The following is a 20,271-nucleotide window of genomic DNA, read 5'->3' as shown; positions in this document are numbered from 1 at the left end:
TTTCCATATATAGAAACAATTTGTTTAAATTTGTTTTTATTGATATTTTTTAGTGTCATGGAAATCCTGAGAATGCACTCTCCCATTCCTTTCTGGCTGTCTACCATCTTTCATCGCTGTCTCCCTCATTTTCTTGATCCAGATGTGGTTACTGGGCAAAGAACAACTTGAAGGCATCATTTTACCAAATGCCCCAATAGCATGTTTCCCCTTTCCTTGTCTTCATTTCAGATGCAGAGTCCATTTATAATGTAAGATGGGAGTAGTTGTATTTATTTTTACTTCTATTCACAAACCAAAATAGGAAGAGGTACAAAGAATAAGAACAGTTTAGCTCACACAAGGGTTGGCTACTCTGCCCATGAAGATAATAGTGTTCAGAGGAACTTCTCTTATAAAAACCAGGAAAGGCCTGTTGGCCTTGAAGGTCACCCTGTTGGGGTTTAGCGAACGGCCAGCAATCCCAATGGCGGTACTTGCAGCTGCTTCACTGCCTTCTTCATTTACCTGCAGGTCACATGGGAAATAAAACTACATTATTTACTCTGCTGTTCATTATTGGCAGGTAAATCATCCACAGACACAGCATTTCCTCAAATGCTTTTGTTTTCCAGTAAAAAGTACATTTGGGTCAGGTTGGATTCCCTCCAGAATCCTACTTCTACTCATTCTTTCATACAGATAATGTAAGGTACTTGTGTTTGTCCAAGCCTTGTGCTAGGTAGTAAGTGTAAGAGTTCCATTAAGGTAACCCAGAAATCTGAATGTACACAGGTTATCACATTTCTGGCTGGTACCATTGTAAATGGTTTTACAGCAGATTTTTTTGTACCAGCTGCTGAAAGATTTTTGGCTCAAGATCTGAACTCCATAGTTGAAACTGTTTCACTCTTGGAGCATCAAGATCCAAGATACAGCTACTCCAAAGAGCCACTCAGGACCTAGGGCCTGTGAAAAGAGGTGGGTTGTCTGGCTGGACGAGATGCCATTTTTTTGGAGTAATAGACTGAAACAGTGGTATTTGAATATGGTTGATAAGCAGGTCTAGAGGGAAACACCTTCAGAAAATTTTGCCTCAGGACCCAGAATATCACTAGAACTCTGTTTCTGCTCTTAATGAAAGCACATGATTAACCAGCTGCCTGGGTTTTCTGGAGCTAGTTAATGATGTCTTCTTCCCTCTCACTCTTCCTTCCCCTTCCTTTGTTCCTCCCTTCCTTACCCTCTCTCTCCCAATAGTGTCTATTTCATGCTCGTTCCAGGACTAAGTTTATTAGCAGACTAGAGTGTTTGCATGACCAGGATCCTTTTATTCAAATCAGGTCTGGTTTTTAATGGCTTCTCAGATCTACAATTAGTTGGGGTCCTGTTTATTAAGGGTTCCCAAGGTTTTCAAAGAAAACGGCTTTGTTATGAGAACCACAGAAAAATCTACATCATTGTGTACTGGGCTCAGGTGGATAAAATGAATCCAGACCTCTGCTTCTTCCTAATAGTAACTCAAGCCCCTCGAGGTCTGAGCTGACACTTCTAATTGGAGTCCTTACAAGGAGAGTTAAAAAATTCAACGAGAGTTAAAACCCTGAGGACTCAATTTCCCTTGCAGTCTTCCTTTCTTTCTTCCAAAAATCCATATGAAAGAGGGTGTGAGCAGTGTCATCTTAACTTCCAAAACCATTAATGCAGCACTGGTAAAATCCCTTGTTCTGATCTCAATACCTCTACTCTTGCTATTGTCTTAAAGGTCGTTAACATTCATTGTCTTATAGATTATATGCCCACAATGAGGATTTTTGCACATAGCCTTTCTGTCCACCCCAACTCCTGCTATCATTAGAGACAATTAAATTATCGCAGTAGGCTGGGCACGGTGGCCCATGCCTGTAATCCCAGCACTTTGGGAGGCCGAGTCAGGTGGATCACTTGAGGTCAGGAGTTTGAGACCACTGAACCCAGGAGGCGGAGGTTGCAGTGAACTGAGATCATGCCACTGCACTCCAGCCTGGGTGACAAAGCAAGACTCCATCTCAATGAAAATGAAAAAAAAAATCTCAGTAGGAGACCCATTCAACACCGTAGCCTCCCATTTCTTTCATCTCGGCACACCTAATGAGCATTACCACGTAAGCAAACCTGTCCATGGCTACACCCTGGACTTGCCATCTCAGAACTGCTCTACCTTTGAAATTATATTAATAGCATCCTTTTCTCAGACTATAACCTTGTGTTCTTTCAAGTTATCACATTTCCTCACTCCCGTTAAAATTCCACTTTCCTCTGAACCAGGCATTTCCTACTGAGCTTGATCCCTGGATCTATATTTACTAGCACCATCCTCTGAAACCTTTCTCTTTGACTACAACCTTCATTCTTTTCGATTTCTTCAATTCTAGGAACTTCTCTATCATTGTCCCATCTCCTTTCCCTCACAGCCTGGCTCCTGCAAAGAATAGTCTATACCAGTGGTTCCCAAATCTCATTGTGCATAAGAATCCCCTGAGGAGTTTAGTACATACACGGATTCTCAGGGCCCATCCCAGAATCTCCAAAGATAAAGCTCCCCAGATGACTGCTGCTGTTGGTCCATAGTTTAGTGTTTGCTTGAGAACAACTAGAACCAGAAGTTCCACAGGCTGTACACAGCTGTTACTCTAACACAGGGTTCCATGCATACCTCAGCTGGGGGAACACTAGGTTAAGTGATACTCAACCGTTTTCTTTACTGTGGGACTTCTCAGACCTCAGCATGCCAGCGTGTACTGTTCATCTCTCACGAAAGGATATACATTTATTTGACCACCTTTTCATTTCCTCCAGTATAGTCTAGTGCTCTAGTTGTCTGGAGCACACTTTAAGACACTGATGCACACTCACTAGCTTCCCTTTCTTACCTTCCATTTGCTCTTCATCCATTACAATTAGGCATGTGGCTACACTATTCTGTCGTCAGGGAATGGTAAACTATGGGCAGTGTCCAAACCTTTTTTTTTTTTTTTTTTTTAAGACTTTTTGGTAGAGACAAGGTCTCACTATGTTGCCCAGACTGGTTGTGAACTCCTGGGCTCAAGTGATCCTTCCATCTCACCCTCCCAAGGTACTGGGGTTACAGGTGTGAACCACCATGCCCAGTCCTGGAGTCTTCTTACTAGATGCTATCCATTTTCTTAAAACTTCTCCCTGGGTTGGCTGGGTGCAGTGGTTCATGCTTGTAATCCCAGGACTTTGGGGGTGCCAAGGAGGTGGATCACCTGAGGTCGGGAGTTCAAGACCTGCCTGACCAACATGGAGAAACCCTGTCTCTACCAAAAATACAAAAATTAGCCGGGCATGGTGGCGCATGCCTGTCATCCCAGCTACTCAGGAGGCTGAGGCAGGAGAATCGCTTGAACCGGGAGGCAGAAGTTGCAGTGAGCTCTCGCGCCATTGCACTCCAGCCTGGGCAAAGAGCAAACGAAGCTCCGTCTCAAAAAAAAAAAAAAAACCTTCTCCCTGGGTTTCTGCGACCCCATACTCTTCTGGTTCTCCTCATCCTGTAAATTCCTTCTTGATGGCCTTTGCTGGCTTCTTTTCCTATATCACCCTCCTAAATATTTGTGCTCCCGCTTGACCTGCTGCAGAAGAAGTAGTGGGAGGGAAGGCAGAACAATCACACCATGAGGGTTTCGGGGAGGGCTGTATTATAGCAGGCCTTGTGGAGGCCTTTTGCAGGCCTTAACACTGGAAACAGGCCTTTTCCACATGTGTGTTCTGTTCATGCATCTCCTGTCTGTACCCTAAGAGCTCGTGGAGCAAGAACTCCAGAGTTAGAAATCACATGAAATACTGAATAATAAAGTGGCAGAAAAGTAGCATAGGAAGAGAGAGTCGGGAGGTGTACTCACCTCAAGAAATGCCTTATGGAATGCATCTGAGACATAGAGGTCATCCCGGCCTTCTGCAACAATACCTGGAAGGAAGACCGGAGAAGGCGTTGTGAGATGGGAGAAAGTTGGCTTCAACTCACAGATGGAAATTCAGTTTGAATTAAGAGATCCTTTGGGGCTTTTTGAAACATAAGAAGAAATCCTAAATCTTCACCTAATCATACTCTCACAATGAATGTGTGTTAAAAATAATAAAGTACTTTGGGGGCCGGGTGCAGTGGCTCACACCTGTAATCCCAGCACTTTGGGAGGCCAAGGCGTACAGATCACCTGCAGTCAGGAGTTTGAGACACTCTGACTAATATGGTGAAACCCTGTCTCTACCATGAAAATACAAAAATTAGCCAGGTGTGGTGGCGAATGCCTGTAATCCCAGCTACTTGGGAGACTGAGGCAGGAGAATCGCTTGAATTTGGGAGGCGGAGGTTGCAGTGAGCCAAGATCGCGCCACTGCACTCCAGCCTGGACCACAAGAGCAAAACTCCAACTCAAAAAACAATAATAATAATAATAATAATAAACTACTTTGGGCTTATTCAGTGTGGCTCCTGATAATTCATTCTCAGGTTTCAGCTCTTTGTGGGAGAGAGAAAGGGCAAGACTCTGTTCTTACAGAAAAAAACTCACTCCATCCAGAAGGAACATCTTTCTTTCCAGTATGGCAACATTTTTAGTTTTCTAAACTAGCTTAAAGAGAGCCCAATATCGCAGTGGCTCACAGCTGTAATCCTAGCACTTTGGGAGGCCGAGGCGGGTAGATCACCTAAGGTTAGTAGTTCAAGACCAGCCTGGCCAACACGGTGAAATCCTGTCTCTACTAAAAATACAAAAATTAGCCTGGCATGGTGGCAGGCGCGTGTAATCCTAGCTCCTTGGGAGGCTGAGGCAGGAGAATCACTTGAACCCAGGAGGCGGAGGTTGCAGTGAGCTGAGATTACACCACTGCACTCCAGCCTGGGGGACAAGAGTGAGGCTTCATCTCAAAAAAAAAAAAAAGAAAAGAAAGAAAGAAAAAGGCCCAATAAAGATAAATGTAATTACTTAACATCAGAAGCTTATTATATTATATTATTTATTTATTTAGCGATAGGGCCTCACTCTGTTGCTCAGGCTGGAAAGCAGTGGTGTGATCACAGTGCACTACAGCATTGACCTCCCAGGCTCAGGCAATCCTCCCAGCTCCACCTCCCAAGAAACTAGGACTGCAGGTGTGCACCACCGTGCCTGGATAATTTTTTTTATTTTTTGTAGAGACCGTTGTCCAGGCTGGTCTCAAACTCGTGGGCTTAGACGATCCTCCCACCTCGGCCTCCCAAAGTGCTGGGATTACAGGTGTGAGCCACCGTGGCCAGCCAACTTCTTTAAAAGATACTTTAATGTGCTGGGCACAATGGCTAACGCCTGTAATCCCAGCACTTTGGGAGGCCGAGGCAGGTGGATCACCTGAGGTCGGGAGTTCAAGACCATCCTGGCCAACATGGTGAAACCCCGTCTCTACTAAGAACACAGAAATTAGCCAGGCATGGTGGCACACGCCTGTAATCCCAGCTACTCAGAAGGCTGAGGCATGAGAATTGCTTGAACCCGGGAGGCAGAGGTTGTAGTGAGCCGAGATCACACTGCTACACTCCAGCCTGGGCAACAGAGTGAGACTCTGTCTCAAATAATAATAATAATAATAATAATAATAAACGTCAGTGAGGCCTGTGTAATGGGAACCAAATTTCCCCAGCTCTTAATATCTGTGTTTTTGCTCTGAATTCCAATGCCCTTTCACATTCCTCTCCACCTGGTCCTGTCTCCTGTACCTGATACAGACTCACAGGGCACCAGTGATGGCTGGGCCCATGGAGATCCAAGAACAAACTTCCCTTTTACAGAAGAGGAAACGGAGGCCTCAAAAGGAAAAGAGATGTCCACAAGTGAGCAGTAGAAACTAGGATCAGAATCCAGGAGTCCTGACTTGTTGCTCCTTTCTATTCTTTCTCCAACTCTTCCACTTTTGGTCAGACTACCTTGTGGGTAGGGCAGGGAGGAAACTCCTTCCTAGACAAACCTGGGAGTTTGGACTTTTCAGGGCTGAACAGATCGACAAGGCCCATGTCTTGCAGCTGCTCCTTCAAACTGAAGCCGTCCTCAATGCGGAAGCGGGGCATGTGGACCACCAGCATCATCTCCTCCAACTCATCCAGCCACTCCTGCAGCACCTCTGGGGTGAGTTCCTGCTCCACCTTGGTCAGGCTCTTCTCAGGCTTGGGCAGGATGAGCACCATGGTAATGTCATCACCCTTGAAGGGCAACTCAAGCACCTGGGTGCCTTCAGCCACGCGCCGATAACGGAACTTGCCTTCCTGGTACATCATAGACGCTGAACACGACTCTCCATCAGCCTTGTAGAATGGTTCCATCCTTGTGTTCTCAGGGCTAAACTTTGACTTCCACAGGCCCTGGAAGAGAATCACAAAGTGAGAACAAAAACCTTTATAGGAGGATATTTATTGACACAAGACATATTCATATTATAGTGTTACGTTAATATATAAGTATAATTATTTGGAAAAAAGACTGGAGGAATATGCACAAAAAGGTTAATAATGACTGTGTCAGAATGATGGAATTATGAGTAGGTTTTTCTCTGTGTACTTTTCTGTATTTCCCCAGATTTTCAGCAGTGAGTATTTGCTTTTATAATCAGAAAAATAAAACCAAAACCAAGAACAATCTACAGGCCTCTCTGCAAGTCTCTTCTTGAGTTTAAATCTAATTGCCTTGTGCTGTCTGCCTTCCACCAACCTCTTTTCTTTTCTTTTTTTTTTTTTTTTTTTTTTTTTGAGATGGAGTTTTGCTCTAGTCGCCCAGGCTGGAGTACAATGGCACAATCTTGGCTCACTGCAACCTCTGCCTCAGGGTTCAAGCAATTCTCCTGCCTCAGCCTCCCAAGTTGCTGGGATTATAGGCACCTGCCACCACGCCGGGCTAACTTTTTGTATTTTTAGTAGAAATAGGATTTCGCCATGTTGGTCAGGCTGGTCTCGAACTCCTGACCTCAGGTGATCCACCCTCCTTGGCACCCCCAAAGTGCTGGGATTACAGGCCTGAACCACTGCGCCCGGCCCCACCAACCTCTTTTCTAAGGGCCAACCTCCAAAGTCCTGGGCTCTGCCAGACACAGACACAGGTAACAGAGGATGAGCCCTGACTGACTTCCTTTTCAAACTGGGAGACACCCTGAGATAGAAGACACACTTTTGAACATTACCATTCTTTATCACTTTCTAGCTCTGTAATTTGGGGACAAGCCATTTAACTCTTCTTTTTTGGGTGAGGGGACAGGGTCTCAATCTGTGCCCCATGTTGGAGTGATGCAATGGCAAGCTCATGGCTCACTGCAGCCTCAACCTCCCAGGCTCAAGCTATCCTTCCACCTCAGCCTCCCAGGTGGCTAGGACTACAGGTGTGTGTCACCATGCCCAGCTAACTTTTTTAGTTTTTGTAAAGATGGGATCTCCCTGTGCTGCCCACGCTGATCTTGAGCTTCTGTGCTTGAGTGATCCTCCTGCCTCAGTTTCCCAAAGTGCTGGGATCACAAGTGTGAGTCATCATGCCTGGCCCATTTAACTCTTCTGAGTAGTGGTTTCTTATCTGTAAAACTAAGAGCTGGTGATAGCTAATATTTATAGAATATGCTTACTGCATGCCAGGCACTTTTCTAAGCATTTTGCACGTATTAACTTCTACCTTATTTACATGCAGTAGCTACCTCAGTATCCCTATGTGGTAGATGTATCATTATTACCACATTATAGATGCAGAAATTGGAGCATAGAAAGATCTCAGGTAACTCACCCAAGTTCACATGGTCAGAAATGGAAGAGTCAGTATTTAAAATTAAGTAATCTGTCCGAGTGGCCCAGGTTTCATTTGTGATGTGAGAATCAAGAGGGCTAATAAATGTCAAATTGTTCTGCAAACTGTAAATGGCAAATTCACGTGGTGGAAATACAGTCTGCTCTGTCCTTGGAGAGGGGAAAACCGTAAGAGACAGAGCGACTGACAGCAGCAGCGACTGGCTAGTCCCCTGGGCCCTGTGGGAGGGAAGAATGTACCGGGAGGCATGTCCCAGGATGGGCAAAATATGCCACAATCTACCCGCCTTAAACTGGTGGTCTCCTGAGTGTCAGCGGTCTGCTTATTCCCACTCCCCTCTTCCTTTTCCTTCCCAAGTGTAATCAAGTTGACACAGTCTTCAGAACACTACTCTGAGGAAAACAAGGCCTTCTGCATCGGTAAATAATAGCACCTCCCCTAAGTCTGAGGTGAGCCTGTCACCTAGAAGCTCAGAAGATTTAAGCTAAAACTGGATTTTACAGGAAAGAAAACATTTTTAAAAAAGATAAAATAGGCCAGGCGTAGTGGTTCATGCCTGTAATCCCAGCACTTTGGGAGGCCGAGGCAGGCTGATCATCTGAGGTCAGAAGTTCGAGACCAGCCTGGCCAACATGGTGAAAACCCATCTCTACTAAAAATACAAAAATTAGCTGGGCATGGTGGTGTGCGCCTGTAATCCCAGCTACTTGGGAGGCTGAGGCAGGAGAATTGCTTGAACCTGGGAGGCAGAGGTTGCAGTGAGCCGATTGCACCATTGCACTCCAGCCTGGGCGACAAGAGCGAGACTCTGTCTCAAAACAAAAAACAAAAGATAAAATATATAAAAATAAATTTTAAAAACTAAAATTTAGGCAAAGGGAACTTTGACTCATTGTAGAAGCTGCTCCAGGTGATGGGAAAAAAATTGCAGGGCTGAAGATTGTGAACACATTGACGCTGACATTTCATTCCAGTTTTCAAAATGGAGTTAACTGGACAGCAGAATCACATATATATGAGAGTTTGTCACTGTGCACACCTTGCAGTGGGACATGATGGGTTTGTTTGCATGCCCACTCTGCCATCAGCCTGGGGACACTACCACACCTCCCTGGACGGTAGCCCAGCAGCCATGGTTCAAACAGTTCTGGGCTCTCAGCAAATGTTTATGTCTGACCAGACCATGCATGGACCATTTCTCAGAAAGGATCTACCTACACATGCCCAGTAGTGTTAAAGAGGGTGAGTTGGCCGCATGTGGTGGTTCATGCCTGTAATCCCAGCACTTTGGGAGGCCACGGCAGAAGGATTGCTTGAGCCCACGAGTTCAAGACCAGCCTGGGCTGTGGCATACAAAAAAATAAAAAACTTCACCTCCTGGCCGGGCGCGGTGGCTCAAGCCTGTAATCCCAGCACTTTGGGAGGCCGAGACGGGCGGATCACGAGGTCAGGAGATCGAGACCATCCTGGCTAACATGGTGAAACCCCGTCTCTACTAAAAAATACAAAAAACTAGCCGGGCGTGGTGGCGGGCGCCTGTAGTCCCAGCTACTCGGGAGGCTGAGGCAGGAGAATGGCGGGAACCCAGGAGGCGGAGCTTGCAGTGAGCCGAGATCGCGCCACTGTACTCCAGCCTGGGCGACAGAGCGAGACTCCGTCTCAAAAAAAAAAAAAAAAAAAAAAAAAAAACTTCACCTCCTATGGTGGCATGCACCTGTCGGGAGGCCAAGGTGGGAGGATCGTTGGGATGGCTGGGATCACTGGAAGGTCAAGGCTGCAGTGAGCTGTGATTTTGCCCCTGCACTCCAGCCTGGGTGACAGAGTGGGATTCCGTATTTAAACAATAAATAAAATAAAATAAAATAAAATATAAAATAAAATAATAAAATAAAATAAATGGAGGCGAGGAGGAAATAAGGCAGGGACAGGGAGGCAGAAGCAGGTGCTTTGGAGAAGTTGGTTCAGCTCTCTGCCTTCTACTGTCGGAATCTGTTCATGTAGTCCTTAGGCTTTTTTTGCCCATTTAGATTGACCTGCCCTGCTGACCTGTGTAGCTTCAGGCAGTCCATTTGCCCTCTCAGGGCTTCGGTCTCACCGTTTAAAAAAAAAAAAAAAAAAAAAAAAGGCGGGAGCGGGGGCAGGCGCGGTGGCTAAAGCCTGTAATCCCAGCACTTTGGGAGGCCGAGGCGGGCAGATCACAAGGTCAGAAGATCGAGACCATCCTGGCTGACACGGTGAAACACCCTCTCTACTAAAAATACAAAAAACTAGCCGGGCGAGGTGGCGGGCGCCTGTAGTCCCAGCTACTCGGGAGGCTGAGGCAGGAGAATGGCGGGAACCTGGGAGGCGGAGCTTGCAGTGAGCCGAGATGCGTGTTTTAAAAAAAAAAAAAAAAAGGAGGGAGGGGTAAGCTGAAGAGCAAGAGGAGGTCCCCGGGGTCTCTCCAGGGTCATTCTGAGTACCTTGAAGTAAATGGTGTTAACCAGCACCAGAACAGTGAGCTCGTTGATGGCTTCCGGGGGAATGACATCGGTGATTCGGCCTTCGGTCTTATTGGACACCCATTTGTTGATGACCGCTCTGGATTGCTCTGCATTTTCCTGAGAACAGAAAATAAACCTACTCACCTGTGCTATTCGATTGGCTTCCCCATTTTCCCAGGCCGCGTTTTATTTTTCTCACCATCCCTCTGCCCTTTCCCACCATTTGATTAAGAAGCCATCGCTCTAATCCAAATTGGGGAAACCTCACATATCTAATGTAGTTCCATGACTCTTTCCTGTAGTTAATAAATATCATCAGAAGAAAAAGAACAAAAAGAAATAGGAAGAAATCAAGGAAAAGAAGGAAGATGAAAACAGTCTGGGAAAAATAAGATAAAATATTATTTTCTCTGACTTTGGAAAATCGGAACTCACAAAAGTAGAGTTTCCAAGGCATGTTCCAGGGAAAGCAATGAATGATTGCAGGTTATATGGGGTTGGGAGGTTATATGGAGGAGAGAAATGGCCATGCAGTCAAATACATTTGAGGAATGCTGATTGAATAACGCCAACAGATTTCTTTGTTGCAGAGTTTCTCTGAAACTTCATAGGCCCATGTTCTTCATGAATCTCCAAAAGGAGAATATGACATGCATCATGTACCAACTTTATTTGACCGTGATAACTGTTCAAATTAAGTAAGATATCTTTTTTTTTTTTTTTTTTTTTTTTTTTGAGACGGAGTCTGGCTCTGTCGCCCAGGCTGGAGTGCAGTGGCCGGATCTCAGCTCACTGCAAGCTCCGCCTCCCGGGTTTACGCCATTCTCCTGCCTCAGCCTCCCGAGTAGCTGGGACTACAGGCACCGCCACCACGCCCGGCTAGTTTTTTGTATTTTTCAGTAGAGACGGGGTTTCACCGTGTTAGCCAGGATGGTCTCAATCTCCTGACCTCGTGATCCGCCCGTCTCGGCCTCCCAAAGTGCTGGGATTACAGGCTTGAGCCACCGCGCCCGGCAAGTAAGATATCTTGTAGGACTGGCACCTTCCAAACACCCTTTGGTATATATTTGAAATTGGTGGATGGAATGAAGAATTGATTATTTATTCACGTTTTCCTGGGCAGTCACTACAATCTAAGCATGGATATCATTGATTTCTCAGGTTTCCAGTAAGAATAACTATTCCCGGGGTGCTGACTTGTAGCCAGCCCCCCGACAGTCTTCAGCAGCAAAGCAGTGTGAATTTGGATGCTGTTTCTCCCCCTCCTCAATCTCTGAGTGGAGAGGAAGAACTCGGAGGTCAGGGGTAACATCTGCAACTCACCTTGAAGTCCAGGGGCTGGAGCTTGGCTCCATATACCAACTCACTGATGTCCTGGTAGGTCTCATTGAAGGTAAGGGATTTGTCTCCAAAAAGGCGATTGGCTGATACTAACTTGGAGGATTTGTTGGCTTTTCGATAGAGTCGGCAGTTCAGTTTGGCAAAGAAGAAGTGGATCTGATCAGATGTTTTCTCAGATATGGTGTCAAACTTAAATACCTACAGAAGTCAAAAAAAATGGTGGTGAGTTTGGTGGGCAGCCTGGCTAACATGGGTGTTGAGCATAGACTGGTCAGTCTCTGACTAATAGCCACCTCAGTTGTGAACTCCTTCAAGCACAGTACCTGGGACAGCATAAATGCTCAACTCTTGTGTTCTGATGAATAAAGGGATAAGAGAAGAATGAAGGGTAGGAAGGATAAAGGGAAAAAGAGAGACTAGGTCACCACCTAAAATCTCTAAAGGGCTCTGGATCAACACACATATGTTTTCTTGCTGGAATGGGAAAAGTCCTCTTGGTGATTCTGGACAGAGAAGAGAATCAGGACAGTGTCCTTTCTTGTAGCAAACACTTCAGTGGCATCTCTTGGGGCCAGCTGCTCACGGAGGCTCTGGGATACTGGTGGTAGGGGTAAAAAGGAAGAGTGAATCTATCAGCAAGGGATTAAACAGGCCCAGAATCCAAGAGTCTCAGGGTTGAAAACGACTTAGAAGTCATCCATGCTTTGAAGATGGAATCCCCCAGTGCCCACCTTCACCATCCCCAAGGCGAATGGGTGAGGCTGTTCCCCTCCTGCCCTTCCCGTGCTCTCTCCTCAGGCTACAAAAGGCCTTTTGGTTTTATCTGTTCTCTGCCTTTGGTTTTCCTGATTTTGTTCCAACAGGCACGTTTTTTGGGGGCGGATTATACTTTTGATCAAAAGCTTGGTGCTGAATTTCTCTTTTCTCCAGAGAGATTCAGTCTCACCCTGCTTTCGAACACATGGTGTTTGTGTAGAGGGGAGGACCCAAGGAATATGCGTGGTTTGGAAGCAGTGTTCTGTTCTTCTTGTAGGAAGGGTTACATTTAAGATCTTACTTGGGGACAGAGACATGAGGGATATGGAAGGGCTTTGAGACCAGTACCAATGTATACAAAAATGACTGAAGGGCCCAGAGAAGGCAGTACTAAGTGTCTTAAGGGTTTTTAAACCTACAGTTTCTTTCGGAGAGTGAAGACTTGGGTTAACTCATCCCAGAGCCCTGAGCAAAGGTGATGAAGTTCCATGGAAACTGACCACTAGAATAGAAGGAACCCTTCTAAGACCCGCAGACTTTAGTGTCCAAGGTCCAAATAAGCACCATATACCATCTTGAAGGGACTCATGCCTCCCTATGGATGAACTCTGCTTCCAAAGTGTAATCCAACCTGAAGAAAGACTGTCAGGCAGCCAAGCCAAAGACAGATTAAAGATCTAGGGTTTCCATCCATGACTTATCATAGCCCCAGAGGCCAATAGTGATCAATCAATCCATGACGCTTCATCTTATCATGCCCTACTTCCCTCCCAGAAAAGGTAGTGGGGGAAAAGGGGTGGGAACTAAGTCACTGAGCTGAAATTAGCCATACTTCCCAGAGCCAGAAAACACCCTCACGTCCTTGAGGCTTCTCTTGGCTTTCCTGGGCCCCTGGTCTCAATATACCATCCTAGGCTGGGTGTGGTGGCTCCCACCTGTAACCCCAGCACTTTGGGAGGCCAAAGCGGGCAGATCACTTGAAGTCAAGAGTTTGAGGCCGGGCGCAGTGGCTCATGCCCATAATCTCAGCTTTTTGGGAGGCCGAGGTGGATGAATCACGAGGTCAGGAGTTCAAGATCAGCCTGGCCAACATGGTGAAACCCTGTCTCTACTAAAAATACAAAATGGTGCCAGGCGCCTATAATCCCAGCTACTCAGGCGGCTAAGGCAGAGAATTGCTTGAACCCGGGAGATGGAGGCTGCAGTGAGCCGAGATTGCGCCATTGCACCCCAGCCTGGGTGACAAAGCGAGACTCCGTCTCAAAAAAAAAAAAAAAAAAAAAAAAAAAAGAGTTTGAGACCAGGCTGGCCAACATGGTGAAACCCCATCTCTACTAAAAATACAAAAATTAGCTGGGGGTGGTGGCGTGTGCCTGTAATCTCAGCTACTCAGGAGGTTGAGGTGGGAGAATTGCTTGAACCTGGGAGGCAGAGGTTGCAGTGAGTCGAGACTGCACCACTGCACTCCAGCCTGGGCAACAGAGTGAGACTCCATCTCAAAAAAATAATAATACTCATAATAATATCCTAGCATTTTTTTCCACAAAAGCCCATATGCCTGATGTCACCAGATGGTAAAGCTCCCCTTCTTCTGCCGGAGGAGGGACTGGCACAACACATTGCCCGGCACAGAGGAAGTGCTGAATGAATGAATAAATAAATGATCAAATTAATGAGTAAACATATAGATGAAAAAATTACTGAAGAGAGAAGTCGAAAGAGATAGAAGCCCTCCCCCATTGTAAGGTCGCTCAAAAGAAGAAACCAGGATTTAAAAAGCAGATATCCAGGTGGTAATTCCTTGGCTAATTTAAAAAAAAATGGTTTTCAAAGGGAATTATAACACATGAAGTAGTGACTCAAAGGGAATCGTAATGCATAAAGAGTGCCCTTAGTGGCCTGCAGTGTTGGTTGAGAAGTCACTGGACTTGGACCTATGCAAGCCCCAAAGGTGCTCCTAGCAAGGTGGCTGGGCAGAAGACCTTTGGGTCGTACCTCCATCAGTTGCTTGAGGGTGTCATTACAGGCACCCAGCTTGGTCATAGCAAAAGCCGTGGAGACACTCAGGGGTGACAGGAAAATGTTATCCTTGTCGTTCTTGGAATCTGCCAGGTGCTGATAGAAAGTGGTAGCAAAGCGGGAATTGGCCTTGGACAGTTCCCAGACGCGCCGGTTGGTGGCCTCGGGGATCTTCTGTTCTGAGCCCTCATCCTCAGTTGCCTTCTTCTCTGGGGAGCGGTAAATGCACATGGGATTCATGGGAATGTCCCGCGGCTTGGCTGTGCAGATGTCCACAGGGCTCCCGTGACAGGTCATACAGTCCCAGAGGCCAATGAGCAGCAAGGACAGAAGATAAACCTTCCTGCAAGGGGGCAAAATGCCAAGTTAAGCTAGGCTGCAACCCCTAGCCCCACTGCCCACCACAGGGTTGCCTCAGTAAAGCAGAGGATTCCAGCCCACCTGGTGTGGCCAAGAGAAGGGCTAAAGTCTTCGAACCAAGTACAAGGGCCCAGACTGAACCTAGAACAGGTTCAGTCCTAGACTTCTTGCCAGGGGATAGTTCAGTTGCCTGGACATGGCCATGTTGGAATTAGAATCAACTGACAGTTATTTGAAGTATTATTATGTGCTCAATTTCCCCATGCTGGGAGAAAAAGAATGTGAAGCTTCCTGTTTGTGACATGGAACACAGGTGCCTAAAAAATCGGCTGGGAACTTTAGTGCCCAGTGAAGAGTCAGGGCGGTAGGGGGTGCCACCTACAGAAACTGTTTGGGGAAGGGCTCTGATAGATGCAACAGAGAGATTTCAGCAACACAAGAGAGGTAAGAAGAAACAGATGGAGCAAAGGCAATATCTGGCCAGGCGCGGTGGCTCACGCCTGTAATCCCAGCACTCTGGGAGGCTGAGGCAGGCAGATCACTTGAGGTTAGGTGTTCAAGATCAGCCTGAACAACATGGTGAAACCCCATCTCTACTAAAAATACAAAACTTAGCTGGGTGTGGTGGTGCACACCTGTAGTCCCAAGCTACTGGGGAGACTGAGGCAGGAGAATTGCTTGAACCCAGGAGGCGAAGGTTGCAGTGAGCTGAGATTGCACCACTGCACTCCAGCCTGGTGGGCAAAGTGAGACTCTGTCTCAAAACAACAACAACAGCAACAACAAAACAATGGCAACATCTGTGTGCTGAAGATTCCCACATATCTAGCTCCAGCCCTAACCCTTCCACTGAGCTCCAGACTGACTATTTGCTGGACAATTCCACCAGAAACTCCTACAAGTTCTTTAGGGAAACAGGGACAAAGTGACCTGGTAATTAATTCTCCCCGAGGTGCCTGCTCCTCGTGTCCTCCAGCTCAGTGAAGGGGCTCAGTGAATTCAGTACAGAAAGCCGAGAATCACCCTGGATTCCTCTCTCTCTCCTCCTCATTTAGTCAAACCCCAAAGTCAATCAGTTCTGTTTTTTTACTCTTTCACCAGTTATTGCCACTGCTTTAGTTCAGGCTCTCATCCTTTTTTATTGCCTGGAATTTTTAATAGTCTCCAACATGGATTCAATGAAGGTAAACTAAGTTAATTTCACATTTTTAAAAAATGAGGTAGTTGGGACACTGGATGAAGCAAATCAAGAGATAAAGTCTCTTGTAATATTTTTTGTAGATAAGACAAGGGTGGGCTGCCTCCAACGGGTTTAGGGTCACTGGGTATACAGAAGGGAGTCCGTCTGTGGGTACTGGATCTTCCCATCTTCTCCTGGGAGAGAAAGAGAGGCGCCCAGTGCAGATTCACAGATGTGGTCTGCTGGGCAAGCGTGGGACTGGCTGGAAGCTGGGGCAGCTGAGGGGTACTTGCCTTCTTACATGGTCTCAGTCCAGTTCTGCAGCCCTTTCAAGAACAGAGGTGCAAAGCGGGAAAGAAGCAGAGGCACCAAGGGAGATGTGGAAGGCAGGCTGAAGTAGCAGAGAGAGAGAGAGGAGAGGACCCTGCCATTCATCTTCCCATCTCCACTGCCTTCGGTTGCCCACTCTGTCCTTCAGCGACATTTGGAAATGCAATTCGAGGCTGAGGGGACCCTGGGAGGGTTATGAAGCGCAAATTAAAACCAAGACAGTTGTGCCACCGCCCCATTTCTAGCCTCCTGTGACAACTCAGATGAAGAAGGGAGTGTGTGTGGCATTGAGGGAGGGTCAGCTCTCACTGTGAGAAAAGGAACCAGTTTCGGCCCTTTAGTCAAAGGTCACTGGGATCTTGGGTGGGGGCAGAGTGGAGTGGATCTGAGTGGAAGAAGGAGCAAAAAGGGAGTGAAGAGGTCCTCGTGGGTAACATTTGCTCTCTTCCCAGATTTGCTCTCTTACGGCAGGCCCTGGGGATTCCCCTTGGAGCATCCCCTGGATTCTGTGAGTGCTGGCATCCTGCACAGCATCTTTACACCAGGGATGACATCCCCCTTGTTTCTTAGGCTAGGGACCCAAGGTGTGGCTTAGGAAAGGCCTTACCCCAAGAGGGGGGTGGGAGGGAGGGCGCTTGAAATGACGTCTTCCAAACAGGTCTTTGACTGTAACTACCAGGGAGAGGGCCTGGTCTTCTCAAAGGTGTTAGAGGTCATTCCTGTGAGTCCTTTGGAGGTCGGGAAACCCAGTGAGGGCAGCCAAGGGGAAAGCTCACCCCTCTTACCTTTTTCCAGAGGCTACGGTTCCTATCACATTGGAATACATGGTCGCTAATCTTCCACAGGGCTGGGCAAGTGGAGATGGTTGGTCTGAGGCAATCTGTCTGAAAACTGGTTCTTTCCTCTAAATCTCACAGAGGTTCCAGAGGCCAGGGTGCATCAGGGAGCTGGTCAGGAGGGGGAACTGAGGTCAAAGGCTGATGACCAGTTCCCAGGGTTAAGCAAAGTGTAGAGCCCAGTGTTGTTTAATTAGTAGAGAAGTTTCAAAGTTCAGTCAGGCCCAGGGAAAGCCTGAGCCACCTCTCTTGCCCACACTCCCTCACTCTCCTCCTCAGCTTTATGGAAAAGGAAAAGGAGAGCATGTTCATCCCCTCAAACTTGGTTAGGAAATACCTGACTGAGGAGAAATTTGTCTGCAGGATTTTTTCTTTCTGGTTAACCATATCAGAAGATAGAAATAGCTCATGTCCAAAAACTTCTAGCCCTCTACCTGTAATTCCCTCTCTCATAGTTTTCTTTATGGACAGAGAGAGAGAGAGAGAAATAAATATCTAATTAGAGGAGGCGAAGAGGGACAAGCTGCTGCCTTCAGGCATCTGAGTGCCAAGGTGTCCCTGGTGCAGACAAGGAAAATACAGTGGTTATACCTGTGGCCCACAGAGAGACCCATTCCCCAGCAGGCCTGAAGTGGTGGGACAGGGACAGAAGAGCAGGGCCTCGGGGTGCATGCCAAGTGTGTTTCTAAGGGGTGTGAGCAGCTGAGAAATACTTAGCAAAACTCTATTGGGGGATCAGGAGACAGAATGTGGGGCAGGTAAAAAACCCATGTACAACTGCTGAAATAAAAACAAACTAAATTATATTTATGTGTATTGTTATTTTTATTAGTTATGAGGGAGATTGGGTAAATTCAAACTAACGGAGATAAAGGGCAGGTTTATTTACATTTCCCTCTTCTGAAATAGCCAAAAGCACCATCACAAGGATTGCAGCCACCGAGTTCACAGGGCGCGTGTGCCTCCTGCTGTGTGATCAAGGACTCCTTGTTGTTGTTGCAGTCATAGGCATTTTAGAGAGCTCTTCGTTCATGAGAGAGGACACCTCTCCTGGGCTGAAGCTGTGTCTAAGTTCTTGGCTGATTCAGACCCTGGATCGGTTGAAGCCCTCCATGTGCAGTGTGAACAGTTGCCGAGAACTGTCCCAAAGAGCCCCAGAATGCCCAGAGGCTCATCTGTCACCCTAGATTAAAGACTATTGAAAAGGCTCCTGGTCAACCACTGGAGTTCAACAAACACATAAGTGCTACCTGTGCCAGCAGACACTGTTCTTGGAGTTGGGATTCCATTCAGGGGAGACATGCAGCAATCACATAAAGAATCAGTATTTTGGGCTGAGCGTGGTGGCTCACACATGTAATCCCAGCACTCTGGGAGGGAGGCAGATCACCTGCGGTCAGGAGTTCGAGACCAGCCTGGCCAACCTGGTGAAACCCCATCTCTACTAAAAATACAAAAATTAGCTGGGCATGGTGGCGGGCACCTGTAATCCCAGCTACTCAGGAGGCTGAGGCAGGAGAATCACTTGACCCCGGGAGACAGAGGTCGCAGTGAGCCGAGACCGCACCATTGCACTCCAACCTGGGTGACAGAACAAGTCTCAAAAAAAAAAAAAAAAAAAAAAAATCAGTATTTAAAAAATAAATATGTAACGTGCCAGTCAGATGTTAATAAGGTCCATAGAGAAAACTATAGCAGGGCAAGGGTATATAGGAAGCAGTGGGAGGAAATGGGTAGGGAACCATCTGAGAACATGTGGTAGGAAAGGCCTCCCTTAGGCATCGTTGTTAGGAAACCAGAATGAAATGATGGAGGGGGCCATATGAATATCCTTAGGAAGAGTCATCCATAGAAGAAATCAGAAATACAAAGACCTTGAGGTTTCAGGACTATGCTCTTGAGACCTATTGTTCCAGTTTATAGGATTTGTGAGGTTTGTGTCTTGCCAAGAAGGTCCTTGGAGGAGGGCAGATGAGGGGCCCTGCAGAAATATAGGTGATTTGGTGAACATCTGCTGGAAAAGATTAGGATGCAGATACTACCAGGTCAAGGAGTTAAGAACTATAACATCAGGGTTTGGGTTTAATTTGTTCATCCAGGCTGGATGCAGTGGCTCACATCTGTAATCCCAGCATTTTGGGAGGCCGACGCTTGAGGCCAGGAGTTCAAAACCAACTGTGAGACCCCACACAGTGAGACCCCCATCTCCAGAAAATAATAATAATAAGCTGGGCATGGTGGCCTGATTCTGTAGTCCCAGCTACTCAGGAGGCTGAGGTGAGAGGATTGCTTGTGTTCAGGAATTCAGGCTGCAGTGAGCTGTGATCACGCCACTGCACTCCAGCCTTGGTGACAGAGTGAGACCCTGTCTCAAATGTTAAAAATTAAATTATATGTATTTTTTAAAAAGTGTTCTGCCAGGTATGGCAGCTCACACCTGTAATCCCAGCAGTTTGGGAGGCTGAGGTGGGCAGATCACTTGAGGCCAGGGGTTTGAGACCAGCCTGGCCAACACGGTGGAACCCTGTCTCTACTAAAAAATACAAAAAAAATTAGCTGGGCATGGTGGCGTGCGCCTGTAATCTCAGCTACTTGGGAGGCTGAGGCAAGAGAATCACTTGAACCTGGGAGGTGGAGGTTTCAGTGAGCCGAGATCACACCACTGCACTCCAGCCTGGATGACAGAGTGAGACTCTACAGGTGTGAGCCACTGTGCCTGGCCCATATTCTTTTCTTCTTCTTCTTCTTCTTTTTTTTTTTTTTTTTTTTTTGAGATGGAGTCTCACTCTGTCACCCAGGCTGGAGTACAGTGACCTGATCTCAGCCCACTCCAACCTCTGCCTCCCAGGTTCTAGCGATTCTCATGACTCAACCTCCCGAGTAGCTGGGATTACTGGCCCCCGCCACCATGCCTTGCAAATTTTTTTGTATTTTTAGTAGAGATGGGGTTTCACCATGTTGGCCAGGCTGGTCTCAAGCTCCTGACCTCAAGTGATCCATAATCTTGGCCTTCCAAAGTGCTGGGATTACAGGCGTGAGCCACTGCGCCCAGCATTATTTTCAAATATAGTACTATTTTAAAATCTCTAAACTTTATTCTAATTTTGCCAATCATCCAATTGATGTTTTTAGAGACAGGTTGTCACTCTGTTGCCATTAGAGACGGGGGTCTTGCT

At 46.8% G+C, this 20,271-nt stretch overlaps 1 protein-coding gene across 1 annotated transcript; it reads right to left on the bottom strand.

Moving 5' to 3' along the window:
• Positions 1-19: 19 nt before the first annotated feature.
• Positions 20-19,851, bottom strand: SERPINC1 (serpin family C member 1). Its single transcript, XM_037985930.2, has 7 exons — positions 17,045-19,851; positions 14,366-14,732; positions 11,597-11,812; positions 10,253-10,390; positions 5,980-6,370; positions 3,882-3,946; positions 20-507 (listed from the first exon to the last, which is right to left on the bottom strand). The coding sequence occupies exons 1-7, from the start codon at positions 17,083-17,085 to the stop codon at positions 331-333; spliced, it is 1,395 nt and encodes a 464-aa protein (XP_037841858.2). The 5' UTR covers positions 17,086-19,851; the 3' UTR covers positions 20-330.
• Positions 19,852-20,271: the final 420 nt, after the last annotated feature.

This window comes from Chlorocebus sabaeus, chromosome 25 (assembly GCF_047675955.1).
Source record: "Chlorocebus sabaeus isolate Y175 chromosome 25, mChlSab1.0.hap1, whole genome shotgun sequence".
Taxonomy (NCBI): Eukaryota; Metazoa; Chordata; class Mammalia; order Primates; family Cercopithecidae; genus Chlorocebus; species Chlorocebus sabaeus.
The sequence above is the reverse complement of the archived record's forward strand: the minus strand, read 5'-3'. Positions and strand labels throughout refer to the sequence as shown.